The sequence below is a fragment of the Stegodyphus dumicola genome, chromosome 4 (assembly GCF_044657685.1).
Source record: "Stegodyphus dumicola isolate Sdum_Otavi_A_Nest chromosome 4, ASM4465768v1".
NCBI classification, from domain to species: Eukaryota; Metazoa; Arthropoda; class Arachnida; order Araneae; family Eresidae; genus Stegodyphus; species Stegodyphus dumicola.
Window position 1 is genome coordinate 83843627 of NC_140771.1, and position 20294 is coordinate 83863920.

The 20294-nt window shown below is 34.5% G+C and overlaps 1 protein-coding gene and 1 long non-coding RNA gene across 2 annotated transcripts in view; one reads left to right on the forward strand and one right to left on the reverse strand.

Annotated features, from left to right (window-relative positions):
* Positions 1–20294, forward strand: part of LOC118188507 (uncharacterized) — a 237452-nt gene that overhangs the window by 159615 nt on the left and 57543 nt on the right. Inside the window, exon 8 of the mRNA XM_085815140.1 lies at positions 523–699. Within this exon, the coding sequence (XP_085671266.1) occupies positions 523–699 (177 nt within the window). The remainder of the gene's footprint in view (positions 1–522; positions 700–20294) is intronic.
* The window catches only part of LOC146997593 (uncharacterized), a 131751-nt gene that overhangs the window by 79331 nt on the left and 32126 nt on the right, over positions 1–20294 (reverse strand). The gene's annotated exons all lie outside the window — the stretch shown is intronic.

A 20294-nucleotide genomic window follows, 5' to 3' on the forward strand; every position in this document is an offset into this window, starting at 1 on the left:
CGTTTTACATTACTAATTTTTGGGTCTTGTTTGATTTTTAGTATAATAAATCTGCAATTCCTTGGTGTTAACTTGGAATGTGGTGGAGACTTCATTGCATTTCCATGCAATTCCTTCATTTTATTACAACAAAGATACCAAAACAATTTACATCAAAGTTTTTGGGAAAATTTTGAATACTGTTGGCGTAAATCAGCTGTAAAAGTTTTAATCTGGCTGTGATCACCGTGTATACATATAGTTTTATTATACATTCCGTCTAGACATTAAAATTATAAAAGCTGGACAATAGGTGATCAAAGTAGACAATGATCAAAACGAATAACTACATTTGTTTCACAAATGTAGCTTTGTTATTCGCTTCTGAAACCTCGTACCTCACTCTTAATACCCAAACCGTGTTAACATATGGGGGGGGGATTGCAGTTGAAGAAAATCCGAACTCTCCATGTCTGGACGTATGACTGAATATCAAAAAGATTATTTTGTTTTTTAAAATGTTATTTTTATTGTTTTTCCTAGTTTCTTGGACTTCATTCACATGGAGGCGGTGACGATCATGGTCATTCTCACAGTGGAGCTATTCTAGAGCCTTACGCTCAATTGCAACTGGGAGTATTTTTTACAGTGTACTTTCTGTTTCTCTTTGAAGCAGCTCTGTGTGCTTTTTCCAAATCTGATCATCATGCGAAACATCAGGTAAGCATTTTATGGCCTATTATCTTTTCAGATAATACAGGAAATTAAAGACTTGATTTATCTCATGTAATAGGAGAATAGCTGGTTAATAATCTTCATTTTTAAAAATTAGATAACAGTCTTTATTTCCTGGCGTATTTTCCGCTTTTCTAAATTAAATTTATTGTCCGAAAATTGAGAGGGGAAAGTTATGCGAGTCATTTATTTTCGGAAGACCGCGATTACAGTAAGAAGATAACAAATGAAAAGTAACCATGGATAAGCTACTGGTAATTATCACAATATTATTTCATTAAAAGAAAACCTACTTGCCAAAAAGTAACATAAACATTACAATACCTAACGGATACTGAGGCTATACCTGACGGTAATTTAGACGAATACGTTGTCTGGATAGCAGCTGAATTGCCTTGTAAAGCCCTAGGGGCACCTCACATGAGTGCGTCTTGACTGCATTTCTCAAAAGGAACATCGGAAGAAGGAAGGGGGCGAACAAAAAACTCGAATTAGAAAGATTGAACACACCAGGGCTAGAATGAGCTCGAAGGTAAATAATATAAGTAAGGTGAAATAACATATTTCAAAAATCTCTTAAGTATGAGAACGCTTGCCATGTCCGGGTAGCTTGACAAAGAATCTGTATAAAGTACGTTTCAGATAATAAATGCGAAATGCTAATACACATTAAATACACTGATTAAAAATAAAAGTAATCAAACGAATACATTTCTCCAATAAACTAGGTTTCAGAGAGAAAACTCTGTACGATAAAGGAAATGAAGCGAATACTTATAAAATTTTCAGAACCTAACGCTAAAACGTTAGGGGTGAAAATACGCGTGAAAATACGACATATCGTTTCCTAATACCCACACTGTCTCCATTCATATGCAAATATATATAAACTTCATTCATCTAAAACAGTGGTTCTCATACATTATTATTTACTTAGATTTAGATTATTTTTAACGCGTTTTGTAAATGAAACAACCAAATATATAGAAAATATTGATAAATAGCAAATTTTTTATATTCATAAACTAAAATCTAAATACTAAACAGCTAAATTAGAGTCAGACTGCCTTCCATCCCCAAAAAATTATGGAATTCCCCCCCGGATAAAGATTCGTTTACCGTCAATACGTTAAACTACGGTTTTTCTAGGATGCGAAAGGAGCAGAACATTTTTACGGCCTATTGTCGATTTTAATGATTTTTCAATTTACTAGCTCTTAAGATTTGCTTCTTTCTCTCCACAATTTTTAGTCCACTTTAGTAATTTTATTCCACTGTATTTTTGGATAATACCGAAATAAATAAATAAATATAAGTGCAATACAAATAAAAACTTAATAAGTTTCGTTCTTATTTGACATTTGCCTCCTGACTTTCAATTTTGTATGTTTTCCAACGTCTTGATATATTGCTGTGTATGATAAATATTTGTAAGTGAAAATTAGGATTAAAATTTGGCTTGGCGTTAGACTTCTTCCCGCCGGTGCAGTTTCTATCTTTTCTAAATTTCACTTACGAAATTTCTCTCCCCCCCATTCTAGTTGCATTGCTCTGATATTGGCCCTGATTAAAAAAAAATTTTAGAAAACTTATAAGACGTTTCTCCCTCCTGACTGCTTTCCTTTCAGGTATAATTGAAAGCACATTCGGTTAGCAAGCAGGACATATGTTTTTGACTGCCAAATAAATAAAAATAAAAAATTATAATCGCTCTACAGTGAGAACAGAACTAAAATGCGGCGGACGGTAATTCGTCACCATCTTATCCCCATCTGCCCATTTAAGTGGAAGAGAATGTAAAGAGTTGTCTCCCTCCTGAACGTGTGCCTTCGTGATGTAATCTGAAGCACGTCCAGTTAGTCGTCAGGAGGTCGAATAGGCATTGCCGATTTTATGCACCTCGGCTTTAAAAAAATACCTAATTGGTCTATAAAATCATATAGCTTAACTTTAATTTGAATAATTGCTTCATGTAAAGATATAGCATAGAAATGCTTCCAATACATACATATATTAACCTTGGAAAGTCCTCCACGAAGGTATCCCTCGTCTTTGGTAGATAATCCTCCAGTTTTTGCCATAATTAAATGAACCAAACCAAACATATGTCAACCTTTTTCTGCGATTAATATAATAAAGTTTAATATAATTTGAAATAAATATCTCTAATAAAATTACAAAATTATGTATTCATAAATTCCTTATACTTTTTCTGTTTACAACATTCAAGGCATATTCGAGCCAGTTTTCCCTTGAATGCCATCCACGAAAGCATCCCTTGTGCTTTGCCATAATAAAATCAAATAGAGAATAATAAAACTACTTGCATTCACTGCTTTACCAGTGTCACAGCGGTTAAGATCGCTGAATAACCTAATAAGCACACATGTCTAGATACATGTTTGGTTTTCATAGCTTTCACCACGTGTAATGTGAAAAAAACCAATTTTCCTTGGAAAGTCCTTTACGAAAGCATATTTTCCCTTAGGACGCCAGCCGTACGCTTTGCCATAATCAGATAACCTAGCTTGTTCACATTCGTTAAAATAAGCTTCTATTATTTACAAATAAAATTAACCAGAAATGAAGGAAACGCATGAATTAATTGCTGATGATAACAAAAAGGAAACTCGCCGAAAAACTAAATAAAGTAATAAATAAAAACAGCAAGAATTTGTGTAACAGAATTTTACACTCCTTTAACGCTGCTTCTTTTTATTGGTAATTAGTTACTTTAACAGTAATTTACTGACGTTACGCCAAATGTTGTTATTATTTGCTACTTTAATCGTAATTTACTCATGTTACACGAGTTCTTATTGTTTATGATTTGTTACTTTAATTTACTCACGTTATGCTAATTCTTGTTATTATTATTTGCTAGTTTAATCCTAATTTAATCGTGTACGCCGTTCTTGTTGTTGATAATTTGTTACTTGTAATTTACTGACGTGATGCGGAATCCTACTTTTTATAATTTATAATTTTAATCGTAATTTACTGAAACTGCGCTAATTCTTGTTACTATCATTTGCTATTTTAATCGTAATTTACTCACGTTACGCCTATTCTTGTTGTTGTTACTTTAACATGTGATCACGATAGAAAGCAAGCACGGAAGCTCCTCACCGGATCTTCTGTTTTCACCCATGTGAAATTTTCTCCAGGTATAAGGTTTTGATGTATACTTCTCTCTCTCTCTGCGTGTGGATAAAAGCGCTATCAGATTGTTTTGTTTTTAGTTCTCTGTAGACGTCTGCAGAACTTTTTATGAAGACTCAGCTAGTGTTCAGACAGTTAATATATGTATTCCATTTTGTTTTAAATTTATAAATGGTACATTACGACTTTTAATTACATTATAGTATGCAAATTAATTATTAATTTTGTTTTTACCGTATTTTAAAATGTTTTGATATATAAAAATAACATGAAATGTCGACCATGCCTCTAATCAAATTTTAATATATTTGACATCAGAATAGTACCGTAACCTGAATCATACATTATACTGTGAATTTAGATGAATTTGGAGTTGTTTTCAAAAGGCATCGTCGCGCAGCGTAGAAACCGTCTATAAAATCTCCGTTTCGCGCGAGAACCACCTGATTTCTAATATTTCAAGGTCGGCGGCTATGCCATATGAAAACTGTACTAAGTAAAAATAATCGAGGCTGTATTTTAATTTAATGTATAAATAAAGGTTATATTTCAGTTTATTAAAAGGTATAATCAAGGCTATATAATTTATTTTTAGGTGTAAACAAGATTAAATTTTAATTTTTTTAAAGATATAAACAAGATAATATTTCAGTTTGTAGTAAGATATAATCAGGGTTATATTTTGATTTATCTGAAGAAATGATCAATATTATATTTCAGTTTGAGATTTTTTTTAAATTTTATTTTATTTTTGACAATGATGGGCACTAGCCACGTGCTACTAGGCGTGGGCTACATCTAAGACCGAAAGCGGTTGTCACTTTATTATGGAGGCACCTAACAGGTGGGCCACCGTTACCTCCTGTCAAAGGACAAGCAATTTACATCCATTCCTTCAACGGAATTCGAACCCGGTCCCTTCGGTACAGACAGAGTCATTAACCACTTTCCCATCTAGGTGGCATTGTTATATGTGAGTTTATCTTGGTGTATAAATCAAGGTCATATTTCAGTGTTTTTTAAGATATAATCAAAGTTATATCTTAATGTATAATCAAAGTTATATTTCACTGTATTTTAAAGTATAATAAGTATATATTTTATTTATTGTAAAATAGAATCAAAGTATATTTTAATTTATCTTAAAGTATAATCAAGGTATGTTTTAATTTATCTTTACCTTTAATCAAGGTTATATTCTAATATTTTATATGGAGTAGACAGTTCCTAACTTGCTGCACATCTCGGCTCTAAACGACTGCTGATGGGCCATCTTCACGCACCATGTTCCGCTGAGGAAGAAGAGTAGAGTTAATTAAGAAATGTAATTCCATGTATTTACTCTAATCTTGAATTCCAGGTTTGGTGGCTCTCTTTTCTCACAATGCGAGGAACATATATATATATATATATATATATATATGTATAATAATATATGTCATTAATAAGAGCACAGGAAATGACGGAACACTGTAGATACGTGCTTAGATCCATATTGAAGAAGAATTTTGATTGCGTAGTATTTAAAGAACTTGGCATTCGAGGCAGTTAAGAGAGGTTTTTATACGGCAAATTTCAAACTACATGAAATGGCGTTTGCTGAAAATTCTAACAATAATACAGCTGATTCGTATTTCTTTGTAAACGAAAACCATGTTCGAGAGTATAGAAAATCGGACGCAAATTTCGCCAACGTCATATTTTTCAAGAGAGAAAATATACAATTACCTAAACACAAGGTCTCTTTTGCATTTAATTGTATGATCAAATTTTTCGTTTTGCGATATCACAGCAAACCAGCAGTATAAAACAATTTCGAAAATAAAAGAACGCATTTTCATAAAACGTTTTCTAAAGGTTATGAAAAAATAATTTAATATCATTTAAAATTATTTTTTCTTAACCTTTAGAAATATAAATGGAAGAAATAAAAAATTGCGATATTTGGCGATTTATAGCTTATACCCGGTTAACGGAAATGTGCCCAAGTTTTTTGTGAGATTAGCGGATCCGTATATAAACCGACACCCATAATTTAGATTTAGAAGAAGTTCCAAAAATTCTTGACTTTTATAGGGAAATATAGGATGTGTATTTGTTTTCTGTCTTAAATCCGAGTAAGTTTTGCTGGTTATTCTCTGCAATTCAAAAGCAACGATATACTGAATATACAAAAGAACATACAAAACATACAAAAGAACGAATACTAAATTTTAGACTGAAATTTAATGAAGATAATTTTAGTATGTTGAATTAGCTACATACTAATTCACTTGTAAACTTAACTGCGAATTTAAGAATATTAAAACACCATGATGCTAGCAAACTAAATTTAATGACTGACCAACGGGACAAATTCTCCTACATTACGGTAGTCACGTCCATTAGTCAAGTAGCCTAATGGATGTACAAGTATACAGTGAGAAAGTTCCAACTCTATTCATTCTATTTTTACCTCCTTGTACGAAGTAAAGGGAGTATTGTGATCGCGAAAATCTTCGGTTGTCAGAATTCAATGGAAGTATCCATTTTGACGACTTTTTGCGTGGCATCTATACGTACGTACGGAATGAAGGACAGTTTTTTCCGAAACAAATTCAAAACAAATTTTTCTTTGACGTCTGTGCGTATGTATCTCGCATAAATCAAAAAACCATTAACCGTAGAACATTGAAATTTTGTATATAGGACCGCTATAACATCTAGTTGGGCATCTTCGTTTTTTATTGCAATCTCCCTTTTTTGTTGCAATTGGCAGTATTAAAAGTATATATATATGCAAAGGCGTAACTAGGGTTTTCAGACCCGGGGACAACTGAAGATTTTGCGCCCCTTTCTCTGTTCCAAGAACGGAAAAATTTCATTCTAAAAAATCGTAAAATCAATTTGGCGCCCCCTGAATGCTGCGCCCGGGAACAGATGTTCCCCGTTGCCCCACCCTAGCTACGCCACTGTATATATGTAAGATAAAAAAATATGTGAATCAAAATTATATTTTAAACTAACGATAAAACTTCTTCTTCCTCTCTGTTCTAAAAATCGTAATAACTTCTCTGGATTGCGTCATTTCTAGATCATTCCATTTTGCATGCTCTGCGCAGCGCATGGACCTTATAAGAAATAGACTAACGCAAATGGATTTTCTCTCTCGTCTGAGGCGTTCCCGGCTGTCACCTTCATCACATCCGGAAGAGTAGGGACGACTTGCAGAAATTTAACAGTGGTTGCCTATTGCAGCGTGTATAATTGTCAAGAAAAAGCTGGTTGTAGCGCTTCATTTCACAAATTAGAATTTCTACATATTTTTATTTTTGAAACTGAGATTGGTTTTTAAAAATTTAGCATATTTATCAAGCATAATTAACGTTCCAAATAATTATAAAGCTATTACATGCTTTCAGGGCTGGATATTTTTTTAGCTTTTCCAATGCTGTAAGGAAATTTGTAACTATTTGTTTTAGAAAATAATATTTTAAATCTGAACTAATAGAAAATTTGAAACAAGCAATTTTTATGCTTTTTATTGGTAAGTAAAAAATACTAAAATATTTAAAAACAAATTTTTGAAAGTTTTGTTTAAAATTCTAAATTGTGCTGCCTTTTTTAAAATTATAGATGAGTATTATAGCACAATTTCTATAAAGGAATTTTGTTTCAATTATATTTCATAATACATCTAGTGATAAGCACTTTTAACTCCTTAAACATTTTTATACATTTAATTCTAATATTAAAATTGTATTTAACCATAATAATTAATTTTGCTTGTATTTTATAGTGATTATTTTTTTATTTAATTTAGTTCTGCATAAGATTTTTTTATTTACTGTTAATTTATTAGAACAAAGGGGCGGTAGTCTAGAAAGGCTGTTAGTTTCGAAGCGGCATTTTGCGCTGTTTTACTATAAATGTCCGTGTGTCCTTGCAAATTGTTGCTACCAAATATTATCGCCCTGTATTATATGTAAAGAAATTAAATAATGAAGAATCTGCATGAATACATGTATGTTTCTCGCACTGTGACAAAAACGACAGTATTTAGAGCCATCAAATTTTGAATAATGTAATCCTCCACCCGAACATGGGCATCTGGAAGGCCGAATTTCGAATTTGTTTTGATCTATTTCATATTTTTTAAAACTTTAACGAATTTTTGATTAACAAACTCAACGAGTTCATATCGAGCACTGTACGGAAAATAACAGTTTTATCTCCAGTGCGGAAATTCTAAAGATATGCTGTTTTCAAATGCATGTGGTTTACGGGCAAAGAACATGACATTCAATGAATATAGGTAAAACACAAAACTTTAAAAAAAGGTTCCTTTTGGGCGTAATACAAAATCCGAGTTCTTCTAGATTTTATTTTATCTCCCCCCCCCTCTTCATTACACTCAGAAAATTTTATGCTCCAAATTTTATGAATTATTAAAGTAACTAATTCACTTTAATGTTAATAAGTTAATGATGATATAATCAAATGAATGATTGTTTTGTAATGTTATTATAGTTTTGAAAATCACTGCCTGAAAATGGTCATTAAATTTTAAAAAAATGATCAGATCTTGTTTAATTTTACCTTATTTATTTCAAAGCATCACGTACTATCAATCTTATTTAATTTATATTATTTGTACGCAAAATTAAGTTCATAAATTTTGTGCTTAGAGTTTTTACCGTTTTACCAAAGTAAATATGTTTGTACAAGAATTACGCGTGAAAAAAATGCGCGAAATGCAGTAAAAAGTGCTTTACTGAGATATATTAAATGCTATTTGGAAAAAACTGTGGCTTTCATAATCTTATTACTATACAACGTATCACATTTAATAATTGAAAAGAGTTATGTGATACAAACGCCATAGGTTTCAGTAAACAGTAAACAAGATCGTCCCTACTCTTTCTTGCTGACATGTCGGTGACGCGCGCCCCGCCTACTGGGTTAGTCTATCTCTTATAAGGTCCATGGCGCAGCGCTGATGACGTAATAATTGTGAATTGAAACTTTTAACTCAAACCTCAAACTTTAAAACAAAATTTCGTGTGCTTCCATTTTGCATAACTACGCACTTCAGCTTCGCTCTCTACCCTGTTAGGATGTGATTTCGCTATCTTGCTTGCTATCGCAATAATATCAAAAATGTAAATATTCTGTGAATAGGCACGGCTAGACTGCCAGGTGAACTGTGGCCAATTGCAAAAAAAAATGGAATTAAAACTGGAACTCTAAAAAACTTGGAAGACGAGGGACTTCCAAGTTTTTTAGATACTACGGAGTCAACATATTAGCATACTACGCAATCAATAATCTTTCGTTTCAATATGGATCGATGATCTATCCTATCTGGGTATTACGCATCGACACTGCTCCGTCTTTTCCTTGCTTATATCCCCACACACAAACATCCTACTAGGCCTTTATTTTCGCTATCATTGATCGTAGTCATTACTTCCAATTTCAGAAGTATTTTAAATGACGAAAATATTCATATTTTGCCAAAGTCAAATTTAAAAAAAAAAAAAAATTATTTTGAGCAAATAACGAAATTAAAGTTTTAATGCGGTCTTCTGGCTCCTATACTTATATGCGGAAAAGTATTATACTCCTTATGAAAAATAAAAATGCAAGACGTTTGACGTACGACAGGAATTAATTTTAAAATTTGCAGTTTTTGATGTCATTTTCGACTTACCTCCACTGATCGGTTTATTAGTTAGAATAATTCGAGGAAATAAGTTTAAATGAAGTGCAGCGAAAAATACGTATAATTTAATAGGCCGTACAAGAAAGTCATGTGGCGTCCACATCAGACATTTACTTTCAGTAGCACACATAAGCTCAATCCATATCTTTATATCTCTGAAACTCTAAAAATCGTATTTACATCAAATACATTATTAAATTGCACGAGGGCTTAAGGACCCCATGCCGCCCGCGCACTGCGAGTTTGAAACCGCTATCGTAGGAGAACCTTTCCTGCCATGTAAAGAGTCAAAGAACCATTTATTCATTGAGACATATAAATTTTTCCTGTCATTTTTATAGAAAAATTTGAACGGAATGCATGCAGAAATTCAAGAACTTATTTGAAGAATTTCAAGTTATTCGTAGTTAACAATACAAAAGTTAGCAGTATTGCGACAGAATTTGACCACGAGACCTTCCGACTACCAGCCAGACATGTTTCCTATTATATCACGCGGTAAGGAAGTGGAAAAGCCCTTACAGTATTATCATTAGTAGAATAAAAAATGTAAACGAAAGTACCGCAAAAATATGGCAACAACTTGAAAGAGTGGATTAAAATTTGTAATTATCTACTTAAGCAGCATGGTAAATTTGAAATACTGCGTTGGAGATGAAATGCAAAGAAAAGATTAATTCTCCTGCGAAAGTAAATATTTCGATGATGGTATATGTATTTTCTATAAAAAGAGCTCATCTTTTACGAAATACTCCTTTGCCATTATACTGGATACAGAAACTTACTCAGACTTCGTATGTAAGCGGAATGGGTGTTTTAAAGAAATGTCAAAGATCTTAACAAGAATTCTCCTCCCACAAGTTAAACACTCTGGTAAGGGTGTGATGAAGAGAGAGGATAATGACCCGAATGGTTTCTCCACTGTATCATAAAGCAAACGAACCTTTATTTAAATAATAAAATAGAAGGATAAAACCGTATCCCACTTACGCTTTAAAAATTAACACGTGTTAAGCAAAGACGGAAAAGTTGCAGCAAATTAATCGTAAATTACTGTCTGTTGGACTAAAAATCGTTCAATTTATATACATTAGTATATATATATATATATATATATATATATAATCAAGAAAAAATAATTAAATCAGACATGATAGTTAATTTTAGAGGTTATTTACCCATGTTTTAGAACTATTTCGATAAGGAATTAAACAAACTAACAAAAAAAAGCAAATGCCTTAGAATAAAAATTTCTGATTGCAGCTTTATTATTTGAAACGGGAAACATCGTCTGCTACTTTGATATTTATTCGTCTTCCAGAATGTCGCATATAAAGAAGCTGTGGATTGAAGGATATGTTTTTGCGCTTTCCGAACAGAAATATTCTTACTCCATAATTCAAAAAGTTGACAAATACATGGTATTCAAATTTCTTCTAAAAACAAAATAAACAACATTATTCATCGGAAAAGGAAAAACCGTTATTATTACTTCTACCTGGAAAAAAAACTCCAAACGAATAACCCAAAATTATACACACTGTTTCTAATGTTTCTGAAGTTAAATCAAACGACAACAAAAGAAAACGAAAGTTCGCAAAGATAGAAATCTTGCTAAGTCTTTAAATACATCTGTAACAACAATAAATAAAATAATAAGCCAAGTTTGCGGCTTAAAAAAAGCTGAAAAACATAATGTTCGCCAGATTTTGCCCAAGCATGTGGCTCAGCGCACAGCAATTTGTAGAATCCTGTTTGAAAAATATTTAGCAGGAGATAAATGGAAATACGCAGTGGCCCTGAATGAAGCACGAGACCTGGTAAGTATTTGCCTAACTGAACTGCAATAAAAAAAGGTGTATTGATTATCGGAAACGAAGAAAAACAACAGTTAGTAACTGTAAGGAGTTTACGATTGTCGCAGGATTCTTTTACAATGGGTAATTCAAAATAAGAAAAGTGGGAAGAGATGTTCAGCGCAGCATTAATATAAGAGAAAATTTTATGTCCGATGTTTACAGAAAAAATTTCATTTCTTTATCCCAATGATTTTCAAAGAGAAAAACTGAGTCAAGACAAAGTCTTCATTAAGAAAATGAAGACTGATACGGATATTGTATATACACTGACTACCAATAAGTATTTGGACACCTATGCAAATGACGATATCTGCGGTCATAAGGTACGTCACGGACTCCGCCGGTATATATCGTGTAGGAAACAGCATCGGCTTTAGTTGCATGCAAGACGCCTCGCAGTTCGGAGCTCTCTGATTTCGAGAAAGGTATAATTATCGGGTATCACAAATGTGGCCGATCCTTAAGGGACATATCTAGCGATCTGAAGTACCCGAAATCGACAGTGGCCTATGTGATTAAGAAGTGGAAGGTGAGCGGTGATTGTCGGAATGTGCCCCGAGTCGGCAGACCAACGAAACTGGGAGATAGAGACCGACGAGTGCTGTCCAGAGAAATTCGGAAGAACCGCACACAACCGATGGCCCTCATCCACGAGGAGTTTCAACAGGCATCCGGGAGTATTGGTTCAATGAATACCATTCGTAAGGAAGCACATCTGCTTGGTTTTCATGGTCGTGCTGCTGCCCATAAGCCTTTGATCACAAAGTCCAACCGCGGTGCTCGGTTAATGTGGTGCAAAGCACATCGAAATTGGACCGTAGATCAGTGGAAACGGGTTCTTTGGAGTGACGAATCAAGGTTCACCCTTTACCGTTCGGATGGCAGGGTCTGGGTTTGGCATCTACTTGGAGAACGTCTTCTGCCAGAATGCATTGTGCCAACAGTCAAGTTCGGCGGAGGTGGAATTATGGTCTGGGGGTTGTTTCTCCTGGTATGGGCTGGGACCCTTGGTCCCCATTCATGGTAAGCTCAACTCCGATGCCTACTGCACTATTTTGGATGACAATGTGCTTCCTATGTTGTGGCAGTTTTACGGGTTGGATCCCTGTTACTTTCAGGACGACAATGCCAGTTGTCATGTTTCGACGTTATCCAAGGCTTGGTATGGTGCCAATGGAGTTCATCGAATGGACTGGCCTGCCCAGAGTCCAGACCTGAACCCTATCGAGAACCTCTGGGGCGAGTTACATCGCCGAATTCAGGGGTGCACTACTTGTACAAAATTGGTGAAGGAACTTCTATGTCTTCTCCAAGCCGAGTGGAAGAAAATACCACTAGCTGTCATTCAAAGACTTGTGGAAAGTATGCCCCGGAGGGTCCACGCTGTAATTACCTCTCGTGGAGGCTCTACCAACTATTGATTTTGAATAAAGTTAGTTTTTCTTTTCTATCACAGGTGTCCAAATACTTATTGGTAGTCAGTGTATACCTTCTCACGTATCGATGTTTCACCTGTGGACTATTGTGCCTTTGGTCTTTTGAAAAGAGCTCTTTGTTGTAAGCTTGCTAATGTTGTAAGGTTTATGTTAATTATTATAATTTGAACATTTACTAAATTTATATATTTTTTACTACATAACGTCTCCTTTCAGTAGTTCTCACCAGAATGCAAATTAGTTGTATTTGAATAGGATTTTTGAAGTCTGTTTCACTTTGGAATAATAATTTGATAAGTAATAAAAATAGAGCTGGAAAACCAATGTTGAAAGCATTTTATGGGAACGTATGTTAGATAGTGCTAAATTTTTCTGTTATTTCTTTTCTTAATGTCGGAAGATTTATATTAATTATTATGATTTGTACTTTTACAATAACTTCGTCTTGCCATACTCCTCAGAATGCAAATTAGTAGTATGAATATTTCAGCCGAGGGTTTGAGTATTTTAGAGCTTTTTGCAGCCTCGTTTACAGTTCACGTTCTATCGTCAGCACTGCCAAAGATTATTCCGGATTCAACCTTTTTGTTAGCCGACATTTAACTGAGCCAGCTTTTTTTAAATAGACCATTTTATGTAGTATTCGATTACGTTACCTCGAATTAAATTATTAACTCGAGTTTCAAATGAAATTATTTTTAAATACACGCTAGTTTTGTTTTTGTAAGCACAAGTAGTGATTTTGTTAAATTTAAAGAAATAATGAAATAAGGTTATTTCAGCCTTCTCAGGAGTTTGTAATTTTAATTCAGACTGGAGCGATTACTCTTTTATCGTCTAGGAGGGTCTGAAAAACACTGATTGTACACAGTTAGAGCTCTGCAATGCAAAATGTTCGCTTTCTACATTCTGAACATTATTGTAATTCAGAAAAGAGCTTTTGGATGCCATCTATTACGTGATTGCCTGCAAAATATTTTCCCCCAGCGTTTTAAAGAAATATTTTTTAATTGGGAAATGAGAAGACCATTGTTGTATAAGGCTTAAATACTTGAATGTAAAAATAAGGTTTAAAATATGAAATTGACTTTTTGCTACGCAAATGCAATGGAGTAGAGTTCACTACATTGTTAAAACTCTGTTGATATAGCTGCTATGTTACCCACGGGAATTCAAGATATTTATCTACCTATACAAATCTGATCAATTTCCTCTTTAAAAATATAAGCCAGTTGAATGGCCAGCCACCTAAAATATTAACCATAAAATGAAAAAATGTTATATATGACTATTTTTAATGAGTGTAATTTCAAGGATCTATTTAATAATTAATAATAAATAGAGATATTTTTTAGTTTTTAAACTGCTCACTTTTTTAACCAATAACAGACAGATTCAGTTTGAAGGGATTACATATTTTATTCTTCGCCAAATAGCAACACGCTGCAAGTGTACGGAAAATATTTTATTTCGCGCAATGGCAACACTTTTTTTTAGTCCAAAGGGGCTTTGTCCCTGAAGGACTATTGTTTTCGTTATGCGATTTTGCGTTGGTTCACTATAAATGTCCGTTTCACTTTTCAAACTGTTGCCACCAAATTTAGATTTCTGCATTATATTTGAAGAAATTAAATAATGAAAAATCTGCATATATTTCTCTCATTGTGATAAAACAACGGTACATAGAGCCATCGAATTTTGAATAACGTAATCCTCCTAGGAATATGGGCACGTAAAAGCCCAAATTTGAAATTTGTTTTATTATCGACTTCATATTTTGTAAAACTTTAACGAATGTTTTGATTAACAAACTCGAGGATTTCAAAGCGAGCAATGGCAACGCTGTACAGAAAAAACATTTTTATCTCTAGTGCGCGAGCCTCTGTATCGGAAAATATAAAGATATGATCATTTTAGAACTATTTTGCGATATTGCTGTTGAACTGAATTTTATGGTTTAATGCGAAGAACGTGATATTTAATAAATAAATGTAACACACAACATGTTAAAAAAACGCCCCTTTGGACATAATTTAAAATCTGAAACCTTTCAGATTTTTTTAATTATTTTTTCTTTTTTAATCGTAGAGTTTGTTGATTAAATTTGAAAGACAAATATTTTAATTTACGAAGATAAATTTTTTCTTTACGAAGGACCTACACACTTTTTTTTTAATTTCCGAGTCTTTTGATGTAACCAAAGATAAGTATCTTACACTTTACCGATTAGCAATACTTTAATTTTTTTTAAATCGCTGAGTTTTTAAATTGAATTTGAAAGACAAATATCTTACGCTTTGCCGAGTGGAAACATGTTGCTGTTAAATCTCTGAATTTGTTTAGTAAAATTTCGCACGAAACATAAATAAAAAAAAAACAAATTCGAAATTCAAAGTTCGAACTTTGAAATGCAAATGTTGGGGGGGGGGGGACTCTGTGTGTTTAAAATTGAGTGGCTCTAGGTGCCGCCATTTAGTCAAAATACAAGGAATAATCATGCATACATACAAGCACATTCTTCATTATTTAATAATAAATGAGATAAAAAACGGAATAAAGAATTTGTGAAGTTCCTTCCCCTGATGAAAGACGAAGAACGGAAGTGACTTACCCCGGAAAAACCGGTCGAGGCAGGCTGGTGGGGGGAAGAAAGACTGGACGGGGAGGGTACTGGGAGTTGGACCGGCGAGCATGCCGTGTGAGAACGTAGAGAAAAGAAATATGTTTTAATTTCTTTTGCGCGCCTTGTATATATATATTGTATATAGTTTATGTTACAGTGTACTCGTTGTATGGTGTATCCATAGTGCAGTTTGTGTAATAAATTAGTGAAGAAAATGTCAAAGCGGACAACTGTTATTTTCCCACTATGGTAAGTTTACACAGAAGAACCCACCTCGTGTTTGAACGAGCGCAAGGCATGACAAATGTCGCAGTCGTATAGGATAGTGGGAAAAAAGAAATCACCAAAAAAAACGAAGGAATTAAGATCGTAAAAAGTGATTTGAGTGAACGTGGTTTAAAAGAAGGAAATAAGTCACGAAAGCAAGGAAGATGACAAAAGATGGTCATGAAAGACGGAAAGTGGCACGCGTAAGCCTACACGTGCAAATAAACGAAAGGGTGTATGAAACCTCGTCGTGTGAAAAGTGATCATCAGTATTACCGTGGTGATATTATTAATTGAAATGTTCGTGCAGTGTTGAAACAGTGGCTGGTAAAAGTGATCATCAGTATTACCGTGGTGATATTATTAATTGAAATGTTCGTGCAGTGTTGAAACAGTGGCTGGTAAAAGTGATCATCAGTATTACCGTGGTGATATTATTAATTGAAATGTTCGTGCAGTGTTGAAACAGTGGCTGGTAAAAGTGATCATCAGTATTACCGTGGTGATATTATTAATTGAAAAGTTCGTGCAGTGTTGAAACAGTGGCTGGTAAAAGTGATCATCCGTATTACCGTGGTGATATTAATTGAAATGTTCGTGCAGTGTTGAAACAGTGGATGGTAAAAGTGATCATCAGTATTACCGTGGTGATATTATTAAGTGAAGTGTTATGCAGTGCGATGAGGAAATTGTACAGAATTGAGCACAACTCGTCATTTTCTACTATCGGGATCAAAGGTAAGTCCCTCTTAATTTCTTGGGAAGCACAATATATAAATGAAGAGAGCTCCCTCCCTATAATTACTATAGTAACGGAGACAATTAAAATTGTGTTAATGTCGGTTAATAACATGATGAGAATGCCAGGCGTTAAAGCCAGTAGACACTTAGAAAGTATATTTTATATGCAAATAAGGAATTATGATTAATTTTGTTATTAAGGAGATAATGTATGCTAAATGAATGTTAAAATAGTTCAAAAATATGTCAGCAGTAATTTCGAAACATTTAATTGTGTGCTCATGTTACTAATTAAGGTAGAAATTATCTATTTTTGTTGTTGCCGTGTTTTGGCAAAATGTTTTAGTCATTAAAGTTAATAGGTTGATTAAAAATTAATTAGTTTAATGATTTGAGAACAATAAGTAAATGTTTGTTTCATTTCCAGAATATGTAAGGTATTACGGCGTAAGGCCAAAGTATTCAGAACTATTTTTTTTGTACTAATTCAAAAGCTAATATAATTTTTGGTATCTATGTGTTAACAATATATGGTGAAATATATGTTAATAGTAATATGAGAAAGGTATTCATGATTGTGTTCACTAATGATAATGTTTGCTATATCAGGTTCAATGTTTCTTCTAACTTTCTTCGGAAACATACAATGACCTGACTAGAACAGAGAGCTTACTAAAGCTATGTTCACTAATTGTAGTAAGTGGACAGGATACAGACGAAGGGTATACAAAACCCTTTATTTTTTTCTTTATATACAATGACTTCCGTACTTCGGAATACAATGACCCTCCACTCGGGGTCTAACTTAAAAGATATCAAAATAAAACTAAACTCTAATTTAACTTTAGAATAAGATTGGCCTTATAATAACAGAAAGCGTATGTAGCACAGAGACTGTGAACACTACAATACGTTTAATTTATCAAGAGGATTAAAACCTCTGGCCTGGAAGACAAAGTAGCAACTGCGTAACTTCTAAGGTAAGCGGCCTGCTTCGAACTCACGGCTTCCTCTCTCCTGCTTGGCAAAAAGGCCACACTTAAATACTTGGCGTTCGCCAGACAACTTTGCATAAACTCCTTCACGCTTATAATTCTGGCCGGAAGTAGAAAATAAGAAGTGATAGTAAAGATTTAAAATAAAATAAACGTTAGTAAAACTTAAGATCCTTACATACTTCCCGCCAGAGTTAATTAGTTTGAAACTGAGGTCTAAAACGACCTTGTTGAAAACTTTTAGCTCTAGAAACTAACGCGAGGCCAAACTTTTACAAACATAACTTAGCTAGAAACTAGAAAATTTTAAAAGAAAGAAATTTGTTACAATAGCAGCTCCCGGAATATACAACAATCTTTTTTCTTTTTCATCTGTACTGCATCAAAACAGGAGCTTTATTCAATTCTGGTTCCTTCCAGAGATCTTTGTAATATTCAGACATCCTTTTCTGGGCCCAGTCTTTAAAGGTGCTGCAGACCGTTGCTTGGTTGATCCTCCTTCTTGTACGGGCTCGCCCTTCAGTGCTTTCCTCTGGAAGCTTCCGTTTTTCACCACTACGGCCACCCTTGAACATCTTCCTTCTGTCCTCTGCTTGTGGTCTTGGCCGCTTGAAGGCAGCTGGTCTTGGTGGAACCGGGAAACTTCTGTCGTGATCCTGCTTGGACCTCGTTGTTGGCCGTTCAAATTTTTCTTGTACTTTTTTCTCCGCCGCTGATGGCCCTTCCGCAGTTCGGCGACTTTTGCTGCGGAGAGTTCTGTCGGATGAGTCAATCTTCCGTTTCACAGCCGGGTTATAGTTGCCGTCCTTTCTCCCGGTCTTTTCCACATACGTCGTCCGTCTCCCTTCTTCATTCTGGGGGTGTTCGTGAACTCTGTTTTTTGGACGGTGGAACGACTTCTTTTTCTTTGTACCTTCAATTTTTCCGCGGGGCAATTTTCTTTTCACTTGCTTCTGTCTCTCATTGGCTTGCCCTTGTACTTGTCGTTTTCCCACCTCTGGAACTTGTACCTGCGGTGTCTGCCGTACCGGATCCTGCAAAAGATCTGAAAAGATTTGCATTTTATTACGGTCATAGAATGGTTTTATCTGGTCAATGTTTGCGGAACAGGTTTCGCCATTTCTTGCCTTTAATACTACAACAGCGTGAGTTATTTTTTCTATAACATATGGTCCTTCAAAGCGTGGGAAAAATTTGGCAGTTTTATCTTCTGGTGCTGAAGAAAGTGAATGCTTAATTTTTAGTACTTCATCCCCTACTTTATAAGTTACTCCCCGTCGTTTCAAATCATAATAGAGCTTCTGTTTTCTTTGTGCTACTTTCGTATTGTTCTTTGCTTCCTTAATTAGTTTTTCTATATCACCCATTTTAAATTCTGGGGCTCTTTGTTGCACATAAAATAATTTATCTAACGGTGTTATAATCTTTCTGCCTAGAAATAACTCAGCAGGAGTTTTGCCCGTTGTATCATGTTTTGCGGTCCTAAGGGCGAAAGCAAATTCATTGACATAGTTATCCCAGCTTTTATGAAAATTTTTAACATAACTACGGATAATTTTCACTATATTTCTGTTGACCCGTTCCGCTATATTTGATTGCGGCCGATACGGGACCATTTTTAAATGACGTATGCCCAGTTTTTGGCACATGTCTTCAAATATATTACTTACAAATTGAGGACCATTATCCGATATAACTTTTAGGGGCGCCCCGTATTTTAAAATATATTTATTTAAAATAGAATCGGTAACTAATTTCGCGGAGGCTCGTTTTAAGGGAACAATTTCGGTCCATTTACTAAAATGATCAACTATAACAAGGAGATAGCGACTTTTGTTTAACTGACTTTTTGGGAAAGGGCCCAATAAATCGATACCGATTATTTCATTTGGAAATTCGGATTTAATACTATTTAGAAACCCGGCCGGGCGGAAATTAATATAATTAACGGCTTGACATGTTGGGCAGGACTGGACATACGCCCTTGTTAACTTTTGCAGTTCAGGAAAGTAGACTGCCTCGCGTACGCGTTGAGTAGTTTTTCGAATACCAGCATGAGAAGCTAAAGGGCTGTCATGGAGCTCTTGCAGGATATTTAATCTAAGACTAGCTGGGATAACAGGTCGAAATTCGTTGTTGGAATTCGTAGTTTTTGTATAAAATAATAGACCATCTATTAGTTCGTAATGGGCCGCCCTATTTCTTATCGCCACAATATCTTGGTGGCTAAAATTTTCAGGATCCTTCAAATACTCATAAATACTTCCAAACTCAGGATCCTTACCCAGTTCGGTTATTACAGTTTCTCGGGAATTTATTGTACACGCTGTCAGCATTGCAACTTTTACGGTATTACCCTGTTCGTCTAATTTAATTCGTGACAGGGCATCTGCTACGATATTTTCCTTTCCGGGGGTATGCTTGATTACCAGATTATATTCTTGCAGCTTGAGTGCCCATCTTATTAACCTTGGGGATAAATTTTTTCCAGAGTACAATCTAGTTACCGCCGCATGATCAGAATATACTGTTATCGGCGCCTTTCCAAAATAGACTCGGAACTTTTGCACTGCTAACAGAACTGCAAGTGCCTCTCTCTCGGTCGCGGAATAGTTTCTTTGTGTTTGATTTAAAGTTCGGCTAAAAAATGCTACTGGCTGCTGATTTTGCGAAAGTACCGCTCCTACCGCATAATCCGAAGCATCCGCTGAAATTTCTAAATTTTCATCCTTTTCAGGAAATTTCAACACAGGGGCTTGCGTTAATGCTTGTTTTAATTTTTCGAAAGCACTA